The sequence below is a fragment of the Onychomys torridus genome, chromosome 17 (genome assembly GCF_903995425.1).
Source record: "Onychomys torridus chromosome 17, mOncTor1.1, whole genome shotgun sequence".
Lineage (NCBI taxonomy): Eukaryota > Metazoa > Chordata > Mammalia > Rodentia > Cricetidae > Onychomys > Onychomys torridus.
Window position 1 is genome coordinate 56,019,381 of NC_050459.1, and position 25,656 is coordinate 56,045,036.

A 25,656-nucleotide genomic window follows, 5' to 3' on the forward strand; every position below is an offset into this window, starting at 1 on the left:
TTTCATCCTTTTAGTCTAACCATCTCCTCCAAAATAGAACTCAGAATAAAAATCATACTAAGAAATTATAAAAGATATTTAAACCTTAAAAGACAATTTCTAAAACCTCTGGGTTTCCATATAGACATAATTCCAATGTGATCAAAGTAACTAAGATTGAAATCACCTCCAGGAGTTTTCATAAAAGTTATCGGTGCAAGGTCAGGCATGGAGCATAAGTATGAAATGGTCATTAAATAAAATTATAAGTGAAAGATATGATAAGAACCTAAACTTTAAACTGTGTCTATTTCCATGTACAACGCCAAATTTGATGTGGGTTTTTAAGAGTATTCACAGAATTTCAAGTATATTTTTCCCCAAGACAATGATAAATGTGTTGAAATAGTCAGCCATACCTGTGGTATGTCCAAGTTTGCCAAAGGGGCTCTGAGTCAGGTCGATGGTCCTGTCTATTTGAAAGATATTTAAGTCTTCATCGTCTAAGGCAATGTCACCCCAAAACACAGCTAAAACAAAGAAGTAGGATTAAGGTGTAAAAAATGTCAGCATAAAATGAATTCATACAAAGTTAACTTTGGAACGTTGTGAAATGCCTGGGGAGCTGGCTCAGAAGTTAGAAGCACACACTGCTCTTGCACAGGACCTATACTTGTTTCCAATCACTCCCTCAGGTACTTCAGAAATCCCTGGAACACCAGCTGATGGCCAATGCACTCAGGTGCATGCTCCTCCCCTACACCTATAAACACATAATTAACAATGAACCTTTTTTTTTTTTTTTCAAAGAGTACATTTTTAAAGATAACCCTACTTGGGTACATTAAACTTGTCACAGCATAAACCTACCCCTGGACTTTGGTATTTTTGATAGAAAGGAAAGAGTATTTTGTTTGGGTGAGCTGATATGCAGGGAGAAGCTGATACCATGAGCCGATCTGCAGATTACTGAAAGTTATGGATGCTTGCATTTTCTCTGGATGCCTGTGGCCCTGTGCAAGCCTTCACCAACAGGTGGAAGCAGTAACGAGGAAACGATGCTCTACTGGGACTCAATTCAGCAAGATTCAATTCGAACTAGGAAAGAAGGCTGTACCGAGGCAGCCACTCAGCACACTGTTGCTTCTAAGGCATGTCTTTAAAGACCAAGCTGCCTCCGGGTATTTAGAAATGGATGCGCAATTTGAAAAACTAAGTTTTAAGTCAAATATTGATTTAGGCAACAGTGACATGCTATGCTATTCATGTTCAATGACTGATAAGTGATGATTTGTCATTTCAGGAGCCTCCAAATCACTTCATATCCCAGAACACACAGATTCTATCCAGGGCTTTATGCTACTAAGAAAAAAAAAAAAAAGCAAAGATCTATAAACCCTTGTGAAGGAATGGCTCTCATAACTGGCATGCAAATTTATCTTTTAAGATCATAAATGCTAACACAATAATGAAATGGATGCCTTGTTCAAATCAAAACTAAGCCTTTGGTTATACTGTAGCAAAAGAGGTCACAGTACTCCAACTTCAGGGTACTTGACAGAGAATGAATTTATGATGAAACAGTAAAACTCTGAAAAATGCCTAGAATTCCCAAGGTTATTTTTGATTTTGTTCTTTTTTCTTTCTTTTAATTTTAATACTGGTTTACAAATATTGCTTTTGTTTAAAATTAACTTTGTATTTTCTACTGTAAAACAAAAAAGGGGGGAAATGAAGGTTTATGAAGTGATAAAAAATTTGTCTCATATGATTATAATCTTCATCTTTATGAATTTTAGCACTATAAAGAACTCGTTAATAAAAAGCAGTGAACTTACCAAATTTCAACTCCAGTCCTAAAAGTTATAAACTGTTTGGGGCTTCCATCATAGGCTAGGTATATTACATAATCGATTTAATTAACTGGCAAGTTTGGGTTCTTTATGCAAAACTGGGAGGTAAGAAGGTCAGATTGATGTACAAATCAAGATAGGAAGAAAAGAAAACTCAGTTCAAGGGAGGTTATCAGCTCAAAATATGGATAGTTCTTTCTTAACTTCAAACTCCCTTCTCAACTGCTGTATCCCTCCATGCCACCAGTGCTGAGCTCTGCCAACTGGATGACAATCTAACCAATATAGAGAGAGGCTTACTGTCACTCATGGTCACAGAAACAAAGTCACACAGACAGAGAACAGTTTACAACATTAAAGCTTTGATGCCCCAAATTAAAACCAGACTCTAAAATTGAATTCCACTTCATACACATGCCACAGAAAACACCAAAGCCATGCATCCCCTGAAAGAAATAATCTACCTTAGTTTATTGTTCTATCAGTCATAATAAAAACATTGATTTTCATTAGACTACATTTCACATTCAAGGTTTTCAGGTAAATTCAAGTTTACTATTCTTTAAAGCACTGCCATTATGTGTGTATGACTCAGGGAATAGTGATCATGGGCAGTTGAAGCCAACCTATCTCTCCCTTAATGCTGTAGTCCTGCAGTCAACTAGAGAATGTACAGCAGGGCTTCTCAAACTGTGGATGAGAATCAGAGAACATGCTTAAAACAAAACTTCAGGATTCAGTGGGTCTGGAGATGAACCTCAGATTTCTACATTTAAAAAACTCCCAGTTCCTGGGGATAGTTTTCACAGTCATCATCTTTAATAGTATTCATTTTTATTTCTGTAAGAATGAACTTTCAGACTGGCTGCTGACTAGAAATTTGAGGCACTGCACTATTGAAATATCAATTTGTCTACATTTTACATAATAAATAGGGTTTCAGTAAGTTAAAAATCTGAGTGTGTTTTTGGATTTTTATTTTCTAGTATGACATTTCATATGGAGTAGGTACCATTTGATGTGTTACACCAAAGAGAGTCAACAATCCATGGATAAGACATGCAGCAGAAGCCATTAGTTCTAGAAAGACAAAAAAAGAGAAAGAAAGAAAGAAAGAAAGAAAGAAAGAAAGAAAGAAAGAAAGAAAGAAAGGAAGGAAGGAAGGAAGGAAGGAAGGAAGGAAGGAAAGGAGGGAAGGAAGGAAGGAAGGAAGAAAGGAAGGAAGAAAAGCATGAAACTGGATGATACTTAATTACAGACCAAACAGTTCTCGAGAACATAGACCCATTGTATTTGTCATCTTTCTCTCTAACTCACAGCTTCAGACACAGCTGGGCAGGCAGTTCTGAATGCTCCAGAGACTGGTCCAGAAGAATAAGCACTTTCTTAGAAACAGTGAGTGATGGAGCACTTATGTGCTGTAGGAATACATGCCAGCTAGACCTCATACATCTTGAAATCCATGTTAAACACACACACACACACACACACACACACACACACACACACACACACCACACTGCACCACATTAGAATATTAAAAATGCCCAGTTTCTCCACATGGCACAGATTTTGGGTTTTCTTGTGGTATCTCTAGTTAAATCAAAGTGTTGTTTTTCTGTATGTTAAAATATTCTGTGCAAGTCTTGGCCCATCAAGCTAGACGATGACCATTTGTACTGTCTATCTAGCTTCTTCATCACAACTTGACTATAGATTTGATATGGGGGGGGGGCGAAATGTTATGGAATATTACTTTAGGCAAAGATACATTACATTCCTTTACGCTGTGGAACATTATTTTAACAATGTAAAGGTGTGTTACATTTGTTTCTGCTGTATTTGTTTAATTATGTAAAGATGTGTTGCATTTGTTACACCTTGTCTGCCTAAGGCACCTGATTGGTCTAATAAGGAGCTGAACAAGCAATAGCTGGGCAGGGGAGGGATAGGTGTGGCTGGCGAGCAGAGAGAGAATGAGTAGGAGGAGAAATGTAGGCTTGAGAGAGAAAAGAAGGAAAGAGAACAAGAGAGAAAAAGTAGGACATGCCCAGGGCCAGAAGCCAGGCAGCCACCAGCCAGCCACGGGAACTAGTGAAAGTAAGACATAAGGAAGGAAGGAAGGGAGGGAGGGAGGGAGGGAGGGAGGAGGGAGGGAGGGAGGGAGGGAGGGAGGGAGGGAGGGAGGGAGGAGGAAGGAAGGAAGGAAGAGGGGAGGGAGGGAGGAAGGAAGCAAGGAAGGAAGGGAGGGAGGAAGGAAGGAGGAGGAAGGGAGGGAGGAAGGAAGGAAGGAAGGAAGGAAGGAAGGAAGGAAGGAAGGAAAGAGAGAGAGAAAGAAAGCCTCAAGGCAAAACATAGATATTAATGGTATATAAAGAGAAATAGATTAAAACGGGAGCTAAGATAAATCTGAGCATTCATAACTAATAAGTCTCCATGTCATGATTTGAGAACTGATTGGTGGCCCAAGAGAGAGACCAGTACACAAAGAAATACATGAAATTCTAGATTCTACTTTGGAATTGTTTTCCTTTTCCTTTTCTCTATTTTTATATTGTGATCTTGATTTTAAAGCATCATAAATTAAAGAGTAAAAGCATCAGTTATTATTAATTTGGCCTATTTAACACAGTGAGTTGGCATTAATGAGATCAGAGCTGGAAGGAATATGGGAAGATGGTCTATGGGATGACACTACGAAATACATGCTTCAATGTGATTAAAGTGTTTCCAATCTGTCTGGAATTCTGCTGGGATTCCTGTGGCAAAAAGGGAGCAGGAGCTGACGAGTGGGCCAGAACTAAATGTTGAATGGGCAATTTTGAAACTACATGCAAAACCACAGGTTTTGTTTTTCACCTAAAGGTCATTTTTCTTCAATATCCTACGGAATTGGGGGTGGCAGGAGACCAGGACGGTTGTAGGGATTCTGCTGTGGTGCACTGGATAAGTATGCTTCATAGGATAATGTATGGTGAGACTGGACAAGCTAAACTGTGACTCAACACACACTTTCTGTAAGGGGTCTTGAGCCACACAGCAGCAGTTATAGATGTAAAAACAAAAGTTCCAATTACAAATTATCGAATAAGACATCATTGAAATAGCTTGTAAAGGTACTTGCCACCAGAACTGGTACCTGAGTTTCATCCCCAGGGCCCACAAGGCAAAAGGAGAAAATCAGTCTACTCTTTCAGGTTGTACTCTGACCTCTACATGCATGCTGTGGAAATCTCATGCATAAAAGCATACACACACACACACACACACACACACACACACACACACTCACACACACTCACACACACACGGAGGGGGGAGTTCATATACACAGAGAGAGAGTACACACACAAGATTTATAGATATAAAGAGAGGAGTTTATACACACACATAAAGCACACACATACAAAGAGAGCACAGAGAGAGAGAGAGAGAGAGAGAGAGAGAGAGAGAGAGAACACAAACACACACACTGAAAAAAAAATACTCTTACATAGAGTACCCCTAAAAATATCATTACAGTTCTTAGATTAATACCATAGTACTTACATCTGGTTGCTATTATACTTGAGAGCACAGGGAGGTAGACAGAGAGAGTTTATGAGGCCTTACCAATGGAGAAAAGCCCCCTCCCAGAACACCCCTCTTCCCAAATGTCCTATCCCTCTATGTCCTGCTTCAGGGTACTTACATCCACAGTAGGCAAGCACACAGAACTCCATAAGGATGCTTCCAATTATCTAATTTCTCAGTCTAGATTCGAAAATATTAATCACACCAGGAAGGGCCTGCTTCTCACTTTTATTGCTTTAAAAAAATGTTTATTTTTAACTAACACGTAAGAACAAAACTATACTTATTAATGGTATAGCATTGCAGGCTGATACCTATATGCATTAAATAATATTTAAACCAGGTTTAATAGATCTACCTTTAAAATGTTTTTCCTTTTCACCTTTATTTATCATTTGTGTGGGGGAGAGCATGCCTGTGTCATGAAGTATGTGTGGAAGTCGGAGGACAACTGGCAAGGATCGGGTTTTCAAAACCAAGTTCCACCCTAGCTAACAAGTCTTTGATGACAGTTGATAGATATACAGAGAGAGGAGGACAGTTTTCTGTAAAGTTGTAGTCCCTGGTAGGCAGAACACACTCTAGTCGATGGCCACAAATCCAAGAGTATACCATCACAAAATGGGTTAAAAACAAAAAGTTGACTGGGAGGAAGTGGCACAAACCTTTAATCCCAGCACTTGGGAGGCAGAGGCAGGTGGATCTCTGTGAGTTCAAAGCCAGCCTGGTCTACAGAGTGAGATCCAGGCTCCAAAACTACACAGAAAGACCCTGTCTTGGAAACAAAAACAAAAACAAACAAACAAACAAAAATTTGGATGGGTAGAGGAGTGGGAGGGTGGATCTGGAAAAAGTTGGGGGAGGGATGAGTATGATCAAAACATATGACATAATATTCTAAAACAACTAAGTTTTAAAAATAAAAGTAAAAGAAGAATTGGGTTTTCTCCTTGCCCTGTGCAAGTTCTTATCAGGACCACGGGCCTGGCAACAAGCCCTGTCCCCCACCACACCCTGATACCCATTGAGCTTACTCATCAGCCCCCATTTATCATTCTGTGAAACTATCACTTTCAAATTCTTTAGCTCTTATAAATGTGCACTATTTTTATCTGTAGTCAACCTGCTGAACTGTGACAGAGCCTTGAGTCCTTATTGCCAGAAAAATGTTAAGAGCAATTTCCAATACATTAAACCTGAAAATTGGAAGCTGAAGAGATATTTCAGTCCATAAAGAGCTTGCTGCAATGGCATGAAGAAATGAGTCTGATCCAGGAAGCAAAGTAAAATGTCAGGCATGGTGGCACACACTTGTAATGGCAGTGCTGGGGAGAGGCAGGAAGAGACAGGAAGGTTCTGGACAATGGCCAGCAAGTCAGCCTAGTCCTGCTCCCTAAATCCCAGGCCAGAGATAGATAGCTCCTAAGAATTATGTGGTAGTTGGAATGTAATTACCCACATAGTCTCATAGACAGTAGCACTAGTGGGACATACAGTTTTGTAGAATACATATGGCTTTGTTGGAGGAAGTGTGTCACTGTGGGGGCAGGCTTGGTCTCCTAGGCTCAAAATAAGGCCAGTGTCTCAGTTTACTTTCTGTTTCATGCAGATCAAGATTCAAAACTCTCAGCTCCAGCACCACGTCTGCGTACACACTGCCATTTCTGGCCAATATGATAATGGACTAAACCTCTGAACTGTAAGCACCCCAGATAAATGGTTTCCTTTGTAAGAGTTGCTGTGGTCATGGCATCTCTTCACAGCAATAGAAATCCTAACTAAGACTAATGATAACACCTAAAATTGTCCAGCACACACACACACACACACACACACACACACACACACACACACACCTATCTGCATACATGCAATACATTTCTATATACACATTCACAAACTACTTCCATGTATGTATATACATACACACAAGCATATTTACACATCACATGTACAAAATAAGAACATACATACACACACACACACATACACACACACACACACACACATACACACACACACACACACCTAAAAAGACTGAAAATAGAAATATAACACAACTTGGAGAGAAGTTTCATGAAAAAGTGAGGTATTTATGAGACATATTTGGCAAATTTGCCTTACACAAAAAAATACGCCAGGCGGTGGTTGTGCACGCCTGTAATCCCAGCACTTGGGAGGCAGAGGCAGGCGGATCTCTATGAGTTCGAGGCCAGCCTGGTCTACAGAGCTAATCCAGGACAGGCTACAGAGAAAACCCTGTCTTGAAAAACCAAAAAAAAAAAACAAAAAAAAAAACAAAAACAAAAAAACAAAAACAAAAACAAAAAAACAGCTATTTAACCATTCTCCAAAAATAAACATTTCAAATTCCTTCAATTTACAGTATATTATTGAAGTATATTTTTAATATAGTTTTATAGCATCTGCCTTTCTTTTAATTTTTATAACATATATCATGAAAGGTAGTTATAGACTATGCATCCCTATTCTTCTACCTACCCCACTTACAGGCTTATGCAATACATGAATGTCATAGAAGCTGGTTTCCTTGAGATGCTGGGGATGTTTACACTCCTAGCTGTAATTGATTGTGGACGTAGGGAGGAAGGATGTCATCATGGAAAGGGCTGGCAAGACTGCTTTAGCTCACCATGAAAACCTAAGGGAAATTTCCTCAGACAAGGCATCAGTAAAGTTTTGGAATTTAACTGTTGTTACATGATAGGCAACCTGTAGTGGGTAGCCATCCCAGCCTTGGCCTGGAAGTTCCAACCCCCTTTGAGGCTTCAGTAATGGTCACACCCACAAGGCGGGGCTGAGGGAGGAAGCTGAAGACCCAGGATCGAGAGGAGAGGCTTCTCTTGGCTCTGGGACCCTGGACGCTGGAGGTAGACTGAGCAAAGTTCTCCAGAGAACACCGCTGGACTGTGCCATCCCTTTGCCAGACCCTGTTACCTATCCCTTCACTTGTAAGTTACCCTACAAAATAAACCTCCCTTTTAACTACGTGGAGTGGCCTTAATAATTTCACCAATAGCAACCACCCTACAAACTGCAGAGGAAAAGTAAGATTTGGCAAATGCTCCAATGTATGTTTTAGAGACAAGTTTAGAAGTGAAAATAACTTTCTGTAAGTATCTTATGCTCAGAACAAGTTTTCCCCAAACAACATCTATGGAATTTAACATAAACTCCCAATAAGAAAAATAATTATCTCGTTTTTGATGGAGGAATGTCTTTCTGTACATTGTGAATATGAGTTTCTCTGACTGGTTGATAAATAAAGCCATTTGGCCTATGGCTAGGCAGCTTAGAGGCAGGCGGGAAATTCAAAGAGAGAGAGATGGGAAGAAGGTGGGGAGAGACAGGAAGAAGGTGGGGAGAGATGCCAGCCAGCTGCCCATGGAGCAACATGTAATGGGATGTAAGTAAAGCCATGGAACATGTGGCAATACATAGATTAATAGTTATGGGCTAATTTAAGATATAGAGCTAGCTAGCCAAAAGCATGAGCCATGGCCATGCAGGGTTTTGTTGTTGTTGTTTTGGTTTGGTTTTTGGTTTTTGGTTTTTGTTTTTTTTGGATTTTTGAGACAGGGTTTTCCTGTAGCTTTGCTCCTTTCCTGGAACTCACTTGGTAGCCCAGGCTGTCCTCAAACTCACAGAGATCCGCCTGGCTCTGCCTCTCAAGTGCTGGGATTAAAGGCGTGCGCCACCACCACCTGGCACAGTTTTAATTAATATAAGCTTCTGTGTGTTTACTTGGGGGATACAAGTAGGAAAGATACGTCCCGACTGCCAGCCTGCCAGAACACAGGAAATCTTCCAGCTATACATTTTTTGTTGTTATTTGCAACAGTGTCTTCTAAAACTAGGGTAGTCTTGACTCCCTAGTTAGCTATGAATGACCTTGAACACCTGATCCTCTGGCCTCTTTGTCTCAAATAATTACCTAAAATTTTGCTTGATACAATAAACCAAATAAAATATTTTATATTAGCTCCCAAAAATATACTTAAATTAAGGCCAGGAAAAATTTCCAGGTAACATGTGACTCAGGTAAGTCACCAGAAATGAAAACAGCCATTCCATTCCATGTTTTATTTAAAATCATTGTGTGCCGTGCCAGGAGTCATATGTCTGTGACCATAGTACCAGGAGTTTGACAGGCAAAAATCACAAGTTCAAAGCCATCTTTGACTAAGAAGCAAGACCCTGCATGAAGAGAAAATAAACTATAAAATATCTGCGTTGGGCAGTGCTGGTACATGCCTTTAATCCCAACACTTGGGAGGCAAAGCCAGGTGGATCTCTGTGAGTTCAAGGCCAGCCTGGTCTACAAAGTGAGATCCAGGACAGGCACCAAAACTACACAGAGAAACTGTCTCGAAAAACCAAAATCAGCATTTCCCCTTTCATTGTGCATTTACACATAAACTCAACAAAATTATCTAATCATGGATTTTTAGGAAAGTGCTATACTTACATATTAGTATTTATACAGTCTTTCTTCCTAAACAGAATTGGAAGATGGATCCATGGACATGCATTTCATATGGCCAATATAATATGACTTCCTCTACCAGTGGAGGAGTTTTTTTTGATGATTGATAGGGTGGTGGAAGTACAATATAAAAAAATATACTGTAGACATTGTGACAGAGACAGAAACTATTCATACACACCCTTGTGTTTCAAATTGCTTCAAACAATACAGATTTCTTTTTGTAGTTAAATGGCCCTCTTCCATTATTCATTAAATCAGGGAACTAAACATAACTTCAGTGTAAAAGCAGATGTTGTATCTGAAAGGTGAAATAAAGGTATTTGCAACTGTGTATGTGTGTACCTCTATACATAGATTAAATAGATAGATAGATAGATAGATAGATAGATAGATAGATAGATACATACATACATATGTGGGTGGGTGGGTGGGTGGGTGGGTGGGTGGATGGATGGATGGATGGATGGATGGATGGATGGATGGACAAATCAACTCTGTCGACAAGGATTAATCCTCCAGAACATTGAGACTTTTGGCAGTAAAGTCACTTCTTATGCTAATTAGCAGTAGCAGGGTGAGTTTGCATTGCTCCCACAGATCTAAAGGCAGAACACAGACTGAGAGCTGTCTCTCTGTCTCAAATCAATGTTCTCTATTTCCACATCATTTTACATTACAGATGTGATCAAATGCTACATTTTCAAATAAACATCTTTCTTTTCTAAGTCAGAAAACAAAAATTTTCCCATAACAAAAGATCCATTGAAACTGCCTGTCGATCTGCATTTATAACCCACAATGCCTGTAGAAGAGGATTCTCAGGACATTTTTAAAATATCACCCATACCACAAATATTCATTTGGAACTCTCTGTCTCAAAACAGAAAAAAAAAAAAAAAAAAAAAAAAAAAAAAAACCACTGTCTGAAAGTACTTTGATCAAACAAATGTAAAAATAAATATTGAGACTTTTTGTGTGTGTATGGCCTAATATTTTCTCTCACAAGCCTTAAGAAAATAAATCATTGCAGCTCACAAGCTCTGCAAATCTACCATTTTTACACCATTTAAACACAGCTCATAATCAACCACTAACAAGAGTGGATTTATTTGTTTTTCCCACCTCATACGCCTGGTAAGGACAAAGTAAACATCAGTTATTTTCTCTTAGCCTAGTACTGTGACTGTTGACATTTGTAGGCAGTGCAGGGTCAGCCCTGATAGTTCTTTTGTTAATTAAGTCTGTTTCTTTTCTAAATCCTAACACTAGTTCTTGAGGTAAATCTCAGTCTATGTTCCTGGAAGGAAAAGCAGCTTGTGCAAGTTCACTGTTTTCTACATACTACTGTTTCATTTACCAGCTCATACTCTTCCTACAAAGAGAAGTATTTCTTGTCTTTTCCCTTCTTTTTCTCAGTCCACTTACCTTATATTACAGTGATAATTTGTGAAAATGTTTATTTCCAATCCTCCTAGTTATTATTCTCATATAAAAAGATTTCCTTTGGGTACAGGTCAAAGGTTGGAGATTTTTCCTTTGGTTAATATCTCCCATTGCACAGCCACAAAACAATTCATGCTCAGTGAAGTAAACAGTCTGAAATTTAAAAGTACCCCGACACCCTAGGAACCTGATTCTGCACACTGACTTTCATTTCTTCTCTTCCTACAAATGTAATTTTAAAAATCTGGAGCCTAACAGAAGAGATTTAAAATTCACCAAAAGAAGTAAAATAAAAAAGTTCTATAAAACGCTCTCTGCATCATTTTCAATGTTTTATGACTTTCCTTTAAATGTGACATAGAGTATAACTTTTGCAATTTCGAAACGTGCAGTGCTTAATATTCAGAGTATAACCTTACCTGATAGCATGCCGTTTGAATATAAGAGCATTCTGATACGTATTAATATTGCTGACACTAAAAAAGTCCCTACAAACTACATTAACATCCACCGGGTAAGGTGTTCCTCTGCAGCAACTGTGGTTCAGTGCTATTAGGGCAGGTCTCTGCTTGGAACCACCACAGCCTGCTTCACAGGATGGAATCCGTGTCTGCCACTGTGAATCAGTTTTTTAAAAAATGCTGCGGGAGGCACAGGCTTGAAGGGAGAACAAAACTATAGTTTAAGTCAGTTAAACATGCTGCCACACTGCCTTTTTAAATATGTATGTCAATACTCATAGTAAGTACTATTCCCAGCACTAATCAGAGAAGTCTCCTTTTAACTAAGGGCAGTGAAGGCAGAGGCGCACAGCTGCTCCTGGTGCTGGAAAGAAGTGACAGTTGGGTGTTCAGATGTAAATGGAACATTTCTACCACCATGGGCCCTAAGGCTCAGATGACATCACTGAAGAGAAGACTGAAAGAATGTAAGAGCCAGAATATAAGGAGGGAAGCTGCAAATACGGACTTACGGGCATGAACCTGCTGCCATTGTGATCATGACCTTACAGCAGACCTGGTGGCTTGCCTGCACTAGGCCTATCCAAGACCTATCAATAGCCAGTCACAGACAGGGGACCAGGAGGTCCTGCCCCTCCTTGCTGAAGGATTTGCTACTGATAGATTCTGGGGTATTCATTATCTTCAGATATGTGGCCCTGGTGATCCCACTGGGCTCCATTGGTTACTTCCATACCCATGGTAACCCAGACAATTCCGGCTAATCAGTGGGTCCCGAGCAAAACACAAAGACATGAGCATTAGGAAGAGACCTTTAGAAAAGAAGCAGGGTTCAGCTGGATGATGGGAAGTACGATCATTTGGGCAGTGAGAGAAACAAGAACATTTGACATTGGTGAATAAGAAAGTTAATTTTTTTAACAGGGCCAGAGGGATGGCTCTGTAAGTAAGGGTGAGCATTGCTAAATGTGAAGGCCTAAGTTCAAGCCCCAGAAGCTACATAATCAAAAGAGAGAAAAAGGCTTACATGTTGTCCTCTGGCTCACACACACACATGCCATGGCACAAGCGCACATAATTGATTAGTTACAAATGTGAAAAAATCAACTAAAAATGCACCCCAATCTCTTATTGCTTATCAGATGATAGGTCTCCCCTTTATCTGATAAACACAGCTTTTCCCCCCTCAGAGGAGAGAAGTCACTCCTTTAATTTACGTAGTTCTTAATTGGAAACTTGACCTGTCAGACTTCCTACTGAAAGTCATCACAGGAAAGTTTCTAAGCCACAGAAGAGTCTCGTGTGGGAGCTGATGGGAAAAAATGGCGACTTCCCTTTCAAGACTACAGAAACAAAAACACAGCTTATATGGACCTGTGAGGATGATTTTTACTGGGGAAAAAAGCCTTAGAGAAAGAATAATGTATTTAAGCATAACGTTAACCCTGATAATAATGAAACCACCTAAGACTCTACCTATGCTCAGAACGTGATTTTTTTTTTAACATCTGTTTAATAATCTGCAAGTACTGCTTTAAGCCTTGTCTTGGGAAGAATAGATGTTGCCATCCAAAAACATGAATGTCTCCTAAGTAAATAAAATCTTTTTTTATTTTATAATTTGATTTAATTTTACATATCAGCCACGGATTCCCCTGTCCCTCCAATCCATCCCCCATTCCCCATTTCCATCTCCTCCAGGGCAAGGACTCCCCTAGGGATTCAGCTCAACCTGGTAGATTCAGTCCAAGCAGGTCCAGTCCCCTCCTCCCAGGCTGAGCAAAGTGTCCCTGCATAGGTGAGCTCCAGGAATCCAATCCACGAGAAAGAGGAGAGATTGTATGAGTGAGAATTGTTGAGACCAAGATTGGGAAAAAAACAGGGACAAATAGCCAAATTAGTGGAAACACATGAAGTATGAACCAATAAAATCTTTTAAACAACAACAATCACAATCCTTAAATATGTCATTCTAAAAATTTACATATTTTGAGCTGTGATAGTAACTTTCAGTTAGCAAATATATGAATTAAAAATTGGGTTTATCAACTCCTGTAATCTCACTGCAGTATTGCTTAGTAATTAATGTTAACTATACCCTTTGTTTCAAATCTTATCAGTACTTTAAACCTAAGGACTAAAAATAGAACTGTAATTTTCATCTTAAATAATTCACAGAACATCTTGTTAAATGAGTTCTCCTGTATTCTTTTGAAAAGAAACTTTCAGATTTATATATTTGTCTCATTTTCCTGGTAAAATATCCAAAACATTTCAACATTTCTCTCGAGGAGGAAGAGTACCACATGACCTAAGGAAATACCTTGTTAATTAATTAAAAATTTCTGTCTCATTTTGTCTTCTCTCACTCTGAGTGTGTTTGTGCTCATGTGTACATAGTGTTTGCACACACAATATGCGAGCCCATGTGCAAGCTCTGAAGCCAGATAACAATGTCGGGTGCCCTGATCTACCCATGATTTCCTTCATACAGAATCTGTCACTGAACCTGAAGTTATAGCAAGCCACAGTGATGCTCTGGTCTCAGTCCCTTATAGCACTGAGCTTACAGACATGGAAATAGCCGTATCTTGCTTTTTAAATAGGTTAGGATAATGGTTCTCAACCTATAGATAATGAAGGTATTATATACACCTACTTGACTTCCAGTGGTCTATATGCATTACTCTGTTTATAAACCTTTGATATGTATTTTACCAAGCAGTCCCAAATATTGAAAAAGGCTCATTTGTATAATTTCACTTTAATAATAATTTGTAGCTTTGCTAGCCATTCAGTCAATCTTGAATGGACCATTTAGTCTCCTACTCATCATTCAGAAAGTCTTAGTCAGCCGAGGTGCTTGACGCCTACTTTAAATCATTGCAAGGAACATTAAAAATAAACCACAGTGACAGAATTAGTCATGCCACCCTACAAATGCTCGCTGGGTAGGTGGTTTTCCCAGTTCTGTACTTTCAGCGCTAATTACATTGAATCATGAGTATTTCTGCAGGAACGCTGATGCACTTGGTGGCTTATTTTTCTCTGAGGCTGCCACTCTGTCAGCCTTTCACTTGCCATGTGGCAAGAACTCAAGAGGAATCTGTTATCGAAGACAGGGGCATTTCCAGAATTAAACCCCTAAACCAATATCTATTTTTGATGACTTAGTTGAAGTTAGGGCAAACTTAGAAGCACTGTCTCGTGTGTGGGGTTCTTGCCTCGTGGCATGAACAGAGAAATCATGAATATAAAAATTCTAGTTCACAATAAGAAAGATAATTATGAAAGAGAGTGAACATTTGGATATTTATCCACCACGTGTCCAAAATATATAAGTGTCTTAGGAAAAGAGCTAGACTCAGAAGGGCACATACTAAGTATGGAGTTAATAATAAAGAAGTATTCTTATAGCAGTGTTTGATGGAATGATTCATTAGGTATCTGAGGAAGACACACTCCTGCAAGTAAATAGAGAAAGTTGCCTTCAATAATAGCTTTGGAACTAACTTTTCGTAGACTTTGAATCTAATCTATGACTGACACATCATTTTATTCTTCATATTAATATACTCAATCAACCAGGCTGGTCTTTTCCTTCTGTTTAGAAATCATACTATATTTTATGTTATATTTTAATTGTACAGAAAAGTGTGCTGTTCATCTAGCTTTGCAAATGTGGGAAGTGAATTTTTTTTTTTGCAAAAATCTCCTTGAATTTATATTATTTGACCAGCAAATATATTCTTCCAATTTCTTTAACCCATTTCTCTTCAAAGTAAGCAGCATTGTGTGTATAGTATTTATCATTGCAACATATGCTTCCTTTGTTACACAATTCTGGTGTGGATCTAGCAAAAATTATAATATTGCTTCCTCTCTAGGACTTAAAGTTCTGTTCAAATATCATCAAACTAGGTATTGTATAATTAGATTATTTTCTCAATAGCAAATATATAATGTCTGTTCATGATATAATTTCATTCTATTTTTATTATTTAAGCTATTGTTTTATGTGACTTCTAATGTTTATTTATATATTTGAAATTTACATACTATGCCAGGCAGTGATGGTGAGTGTCTTTACTCCCAGCACCTTTGGAGGCAGAGGCAGGAGGACTTCTGAGTTCAAGGCCAGCCTGGTCCAGGGCTACACAGAGAAACTCTGCCTTGAAAAAACAAACAAGCCAAATAAAAGAGAAAGGAAGGAAGGAAGGAAGGAAGGAAGGAAGGAAGGAAGGAAAGAAGGAAGGGAAGAAGAAAGAAAGAGAATGAAATTTTTATAATATAATTAATACTGCAATAAACATTATGTAAAGTGTAAGACAATCTTGTCTAGAATATTTATCTAGGAGCCAATTTTGTCATATGATATAGCTATAAAATGAATTAATACATTGTCTATATTTTTAATATAAGTTATTTATAGAAACAGCTAAAGCAAAATAAATAATAGAATATTCTCTACTCCTACTATAAAACCCAACTGTCCAAGATAAAACAAAGATTATATACATATTCCAAGATATTTGAGAAACAACAAAATTATAATCTTATTATATATGCTCATTAAAATAAACCTTTAAATTGGAAAATTTGAATAAACTGTTTCCAATAATCTTACTATTGGCAGTGGTTGATAATAATTGTTATTGTGAAATTTGCATTATGAGACAACACATATGGAAAGCTATTTCTTTAAAGAATCAGTTTTTTTCTTATGGTAGAAGGGGTTGTAATCTGTATTAAGTAAAACTTTGAATCTCAAATCTGAATTGAAATTATCACTGTAAATTTATGACAAATCTCATGTCTCATTTTTTTTACCCATGGGACTGCAGACATGACTTAGTAGTAAAAGTACTTGTTTATTTACCAGAGAACCAGAATTCAGTTCCCAGCATATATGTTAGGCAGCTAAAAACTTCCTGTAACTCCAGCTCCATGGGATACAATACCTCTTCTATCTTCCTCAAACACCTGCACACATATGACAAACACAAAACACACATACAAACATGCGCGCGCGCACACACACACACACACACACACACACACCACACGCAAACCAAGTTTAAAATACTTTTAAAATTACATATATCTGTGTATTTTCCAGTCTAATCAGCAACAGTGAACTGCCAGCACAGTGGTAATAAACAGATCATCACACAGAAAAACTTTTCAAGGGAGAAATTAGATTTTTTGAAAAGTAAGAAGTGATTTTTTTCAGGTCTGAAGCAGAAAATGACTAAGATGACCCATAAAGCACCATCCCAGAAGGCAATGAAGATACCAAAGAATAAAATGTTACATTAGAGGATAAAGAAAAAATTAACTTCCATTAGGTTAAAATTTGCATATCAATAAAGCTAATAACCCACTAGATTGGAACACTTTATCAAATATGGTTAAACCTATTGTTATTTTAATGTTAAAATATAATTGGGCACTTTTGGAGGATGCTGGGAGTTCATTTCTTTTGCAAAGAAATGAATTTTAAACAGCCCGTTGCCTGATAACTAGCACGATGTAGTGTCGGGTGCTGTCTGCTCCTCTTGATCTAGATGTTTCCTTCGGATGGTATGCAGATGCCTTCCATGTGCCCTGGATGCTGACTTCCTTCCCCTCTTGTAAGGGTCCCTGGTGTAAAGTAGAAGTCAGTGTAGAATGAATGGGGTTTACTAATATATTCAATTTTAATACTTGTCATTTGATTTCATATAGTGAACTTTATGATTTTCCCTTAGATTATATATTTTTTTATTTTTGTTTTTAAAAAAACCTTTTCAGGGGTTGGGGATTTAGCTCAGTGGTAGAGCACTTGCCTAGCAAGCGCAAGGCCCTGGGTTCAGTCCTGAGCTCTGGGAAAAAAAAAAGAAAAAAAAAAACCTTTCAGATATAACATATACTGCTTGTTTTCCCCTCCCCCAAATACTCCCAAATCTTCCCAAATCCTCCTCACCTCCCTACCTACCTCACTTTATGTTCCTTTCTCTCCTCTCTTTCAAACAAACAAAAAATAGGAAGCAAAAAAATGAGAAATGTGTGTATGCTTGCACGTGCGTGCGTGCACACACACACACACACACACACAAATTAAAATCAAAACAAACAAAAAGACCAATAAAATAAAAAGAAGTATCAAAAAAAGCAAAATGAAACAATAGTCCACAAAAATACCATCGAGTTTTGTGTTAGTCAACTATTCTTGTACATGGGGTGTTGATCTACTTCAGTAAAGATTTTCCCTTTGCCAAAGGGATCAACGGCAGATAGCTTCTTGGCTAAAGCAGCGTGCTGTGAATATTGTATTCTTTTGAGTAATACTTAAGCAATACATCTCTTCTTGAGATCCTAGAATAGTTTCTCGTATCTCCTAAAGTTATTTTTAAGATTATATATTTTTTTGCATGTGTGCTATCTGAGCCCATGGATGTAGGAAAGGGATATGAGATCCCTTGGGGCTAGATTTATATGTGTTTGTGAGCCACATAATGTGGGTATTGGGCTATAAACTCATGTTCTCTGATTAAAGTACTCTCAACTGGTAAGCCATCTCTCCAGCCCCTCTCCTAAAGATTTTTACAGCACCTTTTATAAATATCTTTAGATTACATTGAGTCATTTAAAAATTTTTTGTGACAATTATTTCTTCTACATGAATAAATTCTGCCTCATAGAAAGGTTGTATATCCTTCCCTCAGATATTTCAGATACTAACTATCATATATATATATATATATATATCATATGTATATATACACACACATAATCAACTCTTTTTGACTGTTTCATAATTGGCAAGAGAAACAACTGAGTAGAAAGGTAGAAAGAGGATGCTGTGGACCTAAAATTTCAGTTTTCAGTTTGTAATCACTGAACCAAATTTCTTTGGAGCCAGTAGTAACACAATACATGCAGAAAGAACCCCAGGACAAAGGAAGCCACTTGCCTCTTGACAACTGTGAAGCAAAGATGAGGCCAGGGTCCCAATAACCTTTCCACAGGCACGCACCCATTAACATAACTTCTCCCCATTGGTCCCTACCTCTTAAGGAGTCCAACACCTCCCAAAAGAATCTTAAATGCCAACAAAGCCTCTATTATACGAGTGTTTTGGCACACCTCAGATTAACTCTGTGGCACTTGTAATATATCTAAGCCTTTCATCCTGTTTCATTGGTGCATTACCTTTTAATAGAATTAGTCTATTTGCCTACTTGTATTTTCAGAATTTTCTCAATTATTTTAGGCAACATTTTTTCCATATGAATTTGCAAATCAGTCAAGTACAAGAAAGATCTCTGGATTTTGATTAGAATTGTATTGACCCTATAAATTAACTCATATGTAGTTCTTTTAATGATATTTGATATTCATATCCATGATCACATTCAACATAATTTGGTTTTTTTTTTTATATCTTACTATAGAGGTATAGATTCCTTCCCCAAAACTGTATGTATGCCATTTTTGAATTTATTTCTCTAAAAATCTGGATTTTGTGACCATATTAAATACTAGCATTTTATATTTTCCAAATGTCACATATATGTTAAAAGGAGGTTTTGTTTTGCTCTTGTGTTCATGAGACATATTGAATTGGTTCTAATAGACCTGCTGTCATTCAATGAAAGCAAATTTTCTCATCTGAAAGTAGTGTTGTGTTGTGCTGTGTTGTGTTCTTATGTTGTGCTGTGCTATGTTGTGCTGTATTCATAACTTCTGGTTCTGGCACTCAGTATGAGTGTATGCATAATCTATTTTGGCTTCTTTGTTTAACAGACTTTCTAAAAGCTTAACATTGAACACAAGAACTGATAGAAGAAATATAAATTTTAAAGTTTTAATGAACAACAATTTTACAATTTAGAATGAAAATCTTCTGATATTTTATCCGCATGACTTTATCTAAGAGGTTTGGCAGAGGGGTTATGACAGTGTAGCACCTGGATTTATGAAAGGAATTAGCCACGTTAAGTTTCTCATAAATAATTTATTTTTAAAAAGTTAGAATCAACGTGATACCAACCTCATAAGATGAGCTAACAGCCATAATTATGTTTTTAGTCACTCACATAATTTGTATATGAATGGGAATTTTTCTTAAGCAATTGGCAGAGGGTGTTGTAAATTTGTCTGGACATGATATTCTACTTAAGGGCAGACGTTTTCCCTCCACAATAGTCTATATGTCCTATACTTCCAAAGTTCCTATAAATGTGGAGAGAGAGGAGGGCGGATAATGACTGCAAGAGTCTTTTCCATGGTATTCAAAGGATGCTTTGATGGACTGCCAGATACAAGCTCAAGATTGAGGTATTTATCTCCAGATACTGGGAAGGCTGTTGACTGAAAGGCTGTAATTGTCAGGCGTCTGGGCTGAAATGCTGCTTCATCCATATCCAAACCACTTCCTATAGTTCCTCAGCATCCAAAGAGTGGTCAAAAAGTGCCTCTGAGCTACCCCCACCCCCACTGGAGCATCTTCAATGAGTTAACCGAGCAGCAGAGCTTGGAATTTGTCTGAGACCTTTCCAGAGCCCACTGTTGCTCAATACACTCTTCAGTCTATCCTGCTTCCTTTCTTTACCTCTTATAAATGGTTGCCTTGAAAAGTCTTCCTCATGGATACCTGCCATGTTGACTGTCATTGTAGTCTCCCTTCAGAATGGGCCAAACACCAATAGTTGGAAGCAACATTGGTATGCATAAGACAACGCTGTTATATTTTAACAGTAGAGAATTCAAATTGTCTATGAAAGAAAACTGAGAATGAGGTCTAGGAATTAATCCTAAGAGTTAGCAGAATGCCAAGGGAGCACTAGCTCTGCAAGCTCAGATTATCAGCTGTGACAAAGTCTGGTCCAACTTGGGAAGTAAAGAGATGCTAATGCATGGAATGAAGAAATGACTGGGTTTTCCTAAAAAATCCTGAACCTCTAGGTCTTTGGATTCTGAGTCTGAAGAAGCCTACTCCCCCATTAAAGAAATGTGTCCTTCCCATTTATCAGGATGGTACAGTGATTTTTTTTCTTGATAGAAATTATGTATCATTAAAGATTTGCCCTTATTGCCCTTTCTAGATATTACACCAATATAGCTAGTGGTAAGTGTAACATTAACTGGACCAAGTCGGTCTTGAAACAGGAAACAAGACACTGTTTAAAAGAATCCATAAAACCTGTCTACTTGTACCTATGGGAAGTCTGAGAATACCAAAGGACTCAGTTCTTTAAGCAAAGGGACATTTTCTGGTGTAGCACTGTCCCAGGATACAAGATGCAAAACATTTAGGAAGACACTGTAAGATGATACAAATGGCCTGCTGGGATAATGCCTGTAAGAACTGATAAAGCATTGGTCCTTGTCAAGGAGAAATTTGATAACTCTTCCCCCAACCTAGTGTCACAGTATATATATCATCCTGAGTCTTTTAATTCATATATATACATATATATGTATATAATTTAGCTTACCAACTAAAAGGCTCCTTGTAATATAATACATATCAGCCATTGCCCCCCACATTGTACACTTTCACTTCAGTATTCTTACTTCAATTTTAATATTGCTTGTGGTCCCTCATCTTTTCTCCAACCACTCCCTGAAAAACTGGAAAATATTATCTTAAACAAGATAACCCAGGACCAGAAAGACAAATATGCCTTCTTTCATATGTGGATCATAGCCTCTAACTTTTAAATATGTGTATGTAAATGGAAGTAAATTGAGAAAGAGGCAAAGAAACCAGAAATATATATATATGTATCCACAACTGATCCAATTATATATATATATATATATATATATATATATATATATATATATATATATACACATTTAAATAGCATGCTAATTACACTAAGAGAATATTCAAGAAAGGAACATTGAATAGCAAAGAGGTCAAGACGAACATTGTAACCATTAAAATGTTTATATAAATAATAGCATTCTCATGGCTTCTACAAAAACAAAAATTCTTCTAAAAATTAATATCCTCTGCCATCATTCATTTGCCTGGAAAGAATAAGTACTGAAATGAAAAGAGATACTCTTTAATACCATTTAAATATACCTTAACTACCTCAAGGAATTTCCTGTTGAGGTATATTGCCTATGGCCATATTTCAGTTAAACTCTAGAGAAGATTCTTAAGAATCACTTTGTAAACCTCTGCCAATATGCATACTCATTTTCCTTCTTCAATACAGTAGGACATCAAGGAATGAAAGCGTCCTTGAAACATGGCAATGTTTAACACTTTTAGGGTTTGCTGCTTCTAAAGTGAAGTCTCTTTAAACACCAGAACACATATAAATGTTAATAGGCAAGTTTATTTCAAAAGTAGCTTTCTATGCTTGTAGAGCAATCATCAATAAGAGAGGTTCCAAATCCTCCAGTATGTGAATGGAAGCCTTAGGTTTCTGTAAAATCGTACGTACAATACAGAGTATGAAAGTATAATTAGGAATAACAACCTATCAATCTCATGTAATAAGACTGTGCCCCCATGATAGCACACACACATGCAAGAGTCCTCAAAGGAACAATTAGTATTTTTCAACATTTCAACATGAAAGGACTCACAGAAGTACAGTGATTATTAATTCTGATTTTGTGCTTATTGTTTATTTTCATGACATCCAGAATGTCCAGAAAGAAAGTGAAGAACAGACCTTGAGCAATTTGTGTTAGGCCATATCTAAAATAATAAAAGGCATACATACACCAAATTATGATCTTCTTGGCTATCACGAATTGCACTATTAAGTCATCCCTAAAATAATATTAACAAGCAACACACACACACACACACACACACACACACACACACACACACACACACAATGGCCCTCAATGCTATAACAACTTAGATTTACTTACAGAAAGTAAGGACAGTCCTGTAATGTTTTCTTCCTAGCTTAGCTTAGAACTGAAAATGGTGAGCTTGGAGCCCATTTAACTATATACACCATATGTGTAACATTTAAAAATAGATTTACACAAATACTTAACATTTTATGTATTCTATCACCATGAAATAAAATGAGTAACCTCTACTGATATTCACCAGCTCAGAATCATGAGCTTTCCACGTGAAAGTTTGTTGACACATTCAAAGGGAAAACCGAATAGCCAATGATAACACACTGATTAAGCATTTCAGTATAATTAAACACAGACTTATGAGGAATGGTTCAAGATATTTGGCCAACTATCAGTGCACAAATTAAAAAAAAAATTAAACTGAACTCAGTTTTCTGGACTAGAATACAGTTTAATATTGGCAAGGCAAATTTTCTAAGTTCAAAGGAAAAGGTCCATGATTATCAGAAATCTCTTCTAAAATACTGGAAGGGAATAAGAAGCAAAAATAATATGACTGAAAATACCCAGAGGTATAAACTTAGGGGAGAAGGCAGTCTTCAAAGTATGTTTTGAGTTTTGCTGCACACAAAATATCTCAATGTGAAATTGTATTTTGCCAAACTAAAAACACTTACAGGTTCCCAAGTCTTAACACATAGGCATTTATATTCTTGCCTTTCACCACCCAGGCAGCAATGAAAACAGCTTTCCAAAAACATGAGGGGTATTTCTTTCACCCAAGGTATTGCGCTTCTCCGCTGACGTCATGATGAGCATTGCCAAGATCACACATAGGGAGAGATTGACTTTTCACATCAAACATGCACTACCACAACAATTTGAGCTCTGGGGTTGAAGGAGCAATTTGGTAGGATTCCTGATGACTAAATCTTGCTTCTTAATAAAAAAGACAAGTCATATGTCACATCTCCCATTCCAACAAATTTCATATCCCCTCCCAACAAATCTCATCTTCCCTCTTAGACCATAAATGTGACTGAATTGACTTGATTTTTTTTCTCTTTGGTGGAAACCAAATGATTCCATGTTCATTATAACACTTAAATGTAAAAAGTAAGTATTTTGACAAATAAAATGGTCCTTACTCCCAAGAGAATAAAGACTGAGCATGAATCTGATAGCTTTTCCCTTAGTCACTTGTTTGGTGACTCTGTTATTCTGAGAATGGGTGTTGTGAACTGGGGATTAGAACTGAGCTCAGAGGTGAAATTTGTAACCCATTGGCCTAGAAGCAGTTTGTTTATAAAAATTTTAATTTTTTGCATACACATTGGAATGGTTACTCTTGTAATATTTCTTTGTGAAAAAAAAATGTTCAAAACAGACTCATAAATTTAGATCTATGCTTCTCATTTCGATATGCTGTTGCAGAAGAATATACACGAAAATGAATTTTTCCCCATGAACAGAATCCCAAAATTAACATCAAGTAAAGCACAAATACAGAGCTTTTCCCTGAGTGAATCCATTCTGAGTCCTCTGCAAAACTGCTCCACACTCCCTCACAGATAAGATAACTGAAACTCAGTGATATAAAAGGAACTTGTCTGAGATATAAAGAGATGAAATTCAGCACAAAACATTTATCACTATGTCACAATAACTTGCAGATTATGCTTATGAAGAAACCACCCTCATTATAATCAGATAATGGACAATGTGATATAAATTATATTTGTTGCATTTCATGTGTTGACTCTCCAGAGATACCTGGATAGCCTTGTCATTACTTTACCCTTCTCTAACCTCTATTTAGTGTGAATCATTCCATTTTGTGGACTTGCCTCTCCCTGCCCTGAATGCATTTCATCTTTTCTAACACTCCTTTCAGCATGATTTAAGGGCTCTCAGCACCTCCTATCTGAGCTAATCAGTAGCTATCATACTGGCCTCTGGAACGAACACCTCTCCACCAAGAGTTACTCTTCAGGAATATTCTTGGTCTTGCTAAGAAAAATCTAACACATCCTTCTATCTTCACTGGTACTGCTTCTCCAAGTGTGACCTTTGGATAACATGCATGGTATTCACTGAATAGTCAGGGGGGAAAACATGGTAACACTATAACCTAACACCAATTTACCTGAAGATATTCTATGAAGCTAGAAACATAAAAGTACAGTTATCATCACTAGTCGGCTGGGTGATTCTTACAGGCCTTACAGCAGAGAAATGCCACCCTACACACACACACACACACACACACACACACACACACACACACACACACATGCACGCATGCACGCTTGCACACACTTACTTCTCAAAGTCTGAGTTTTTTCCTGTGCTTTCCTCTTCTCAGCCTTCTCATTGCCCTATGACAAGCTTTGCTATAGCTTCCTTTTGTTCTTGGACCGCCCTCCCACCCAAGTTCAAACCCACAAATTTTAATGGATTACTATCATGACAGAGGTACATCTTAAGTGCCTGATTGAGTGGGCATTGCACATTGAATTCTTAGATGGTGACTCTGTAGAATCAAGAGTGCAGTGCACATGTGCCTGTATTCATGAAGAGTACGCAGCATCGTTTTTCGTGACTCACAGCAGGAAATTTGAGTTTGTTTGGGAACTATAGTAGCACACATCCATGCTGACAGTAAGAACACTGTCATTCTACTGTGTGGGTCATTTCTCCTCCTAGTAATTACTTCTGAAGTCTCTGCCAACTCCTTTCCTGGTTCTCAGATGCAACAGGATATGGGCCAATAAAGCTAGTATATGAATTTGTTAAGTTGTTATACTAAGAACTGGCATAAATTCAAAGAAATGAAGTGACCTACTTAACACATGGCTAGTTGACAAAGACCTATGAGATGCTTGAGTTCCCACTTACTATAGGATTTGAACCTCTGTTCTATGTTATTGAAATAGCCAGGAGTCTAACATCAGGTTCAGGGTATTGATATAACCTTCTGGGAACAGTTTTGAAAGGTTGAGTT

The 25,656-nt window shown here is 37.6% G+C and overlaps 1 protein-coding gene across 1 annotated transcript in view; it reads right to left on the reverse strand.

Annotated features, from left to right (window-relative positions):
- The window catches only part of Tll1 (tolloid like 1), a 176,378-nt gene that overhangs the window by 93,834 nt on the left and 56,888 nt on the right, over nucleotides 1-25,656 (reverse strand). The window contains exon 2 of the mRNA XM_036166488.1: nucleotides 399-509. Coding sequence (XP_036022381.1) covers nucleotides 399-509 — 111 coding nt within the window. The remainder of the gene's footprint in view (nucleotides 1-398; nucleotides 510-25,656) is intronic.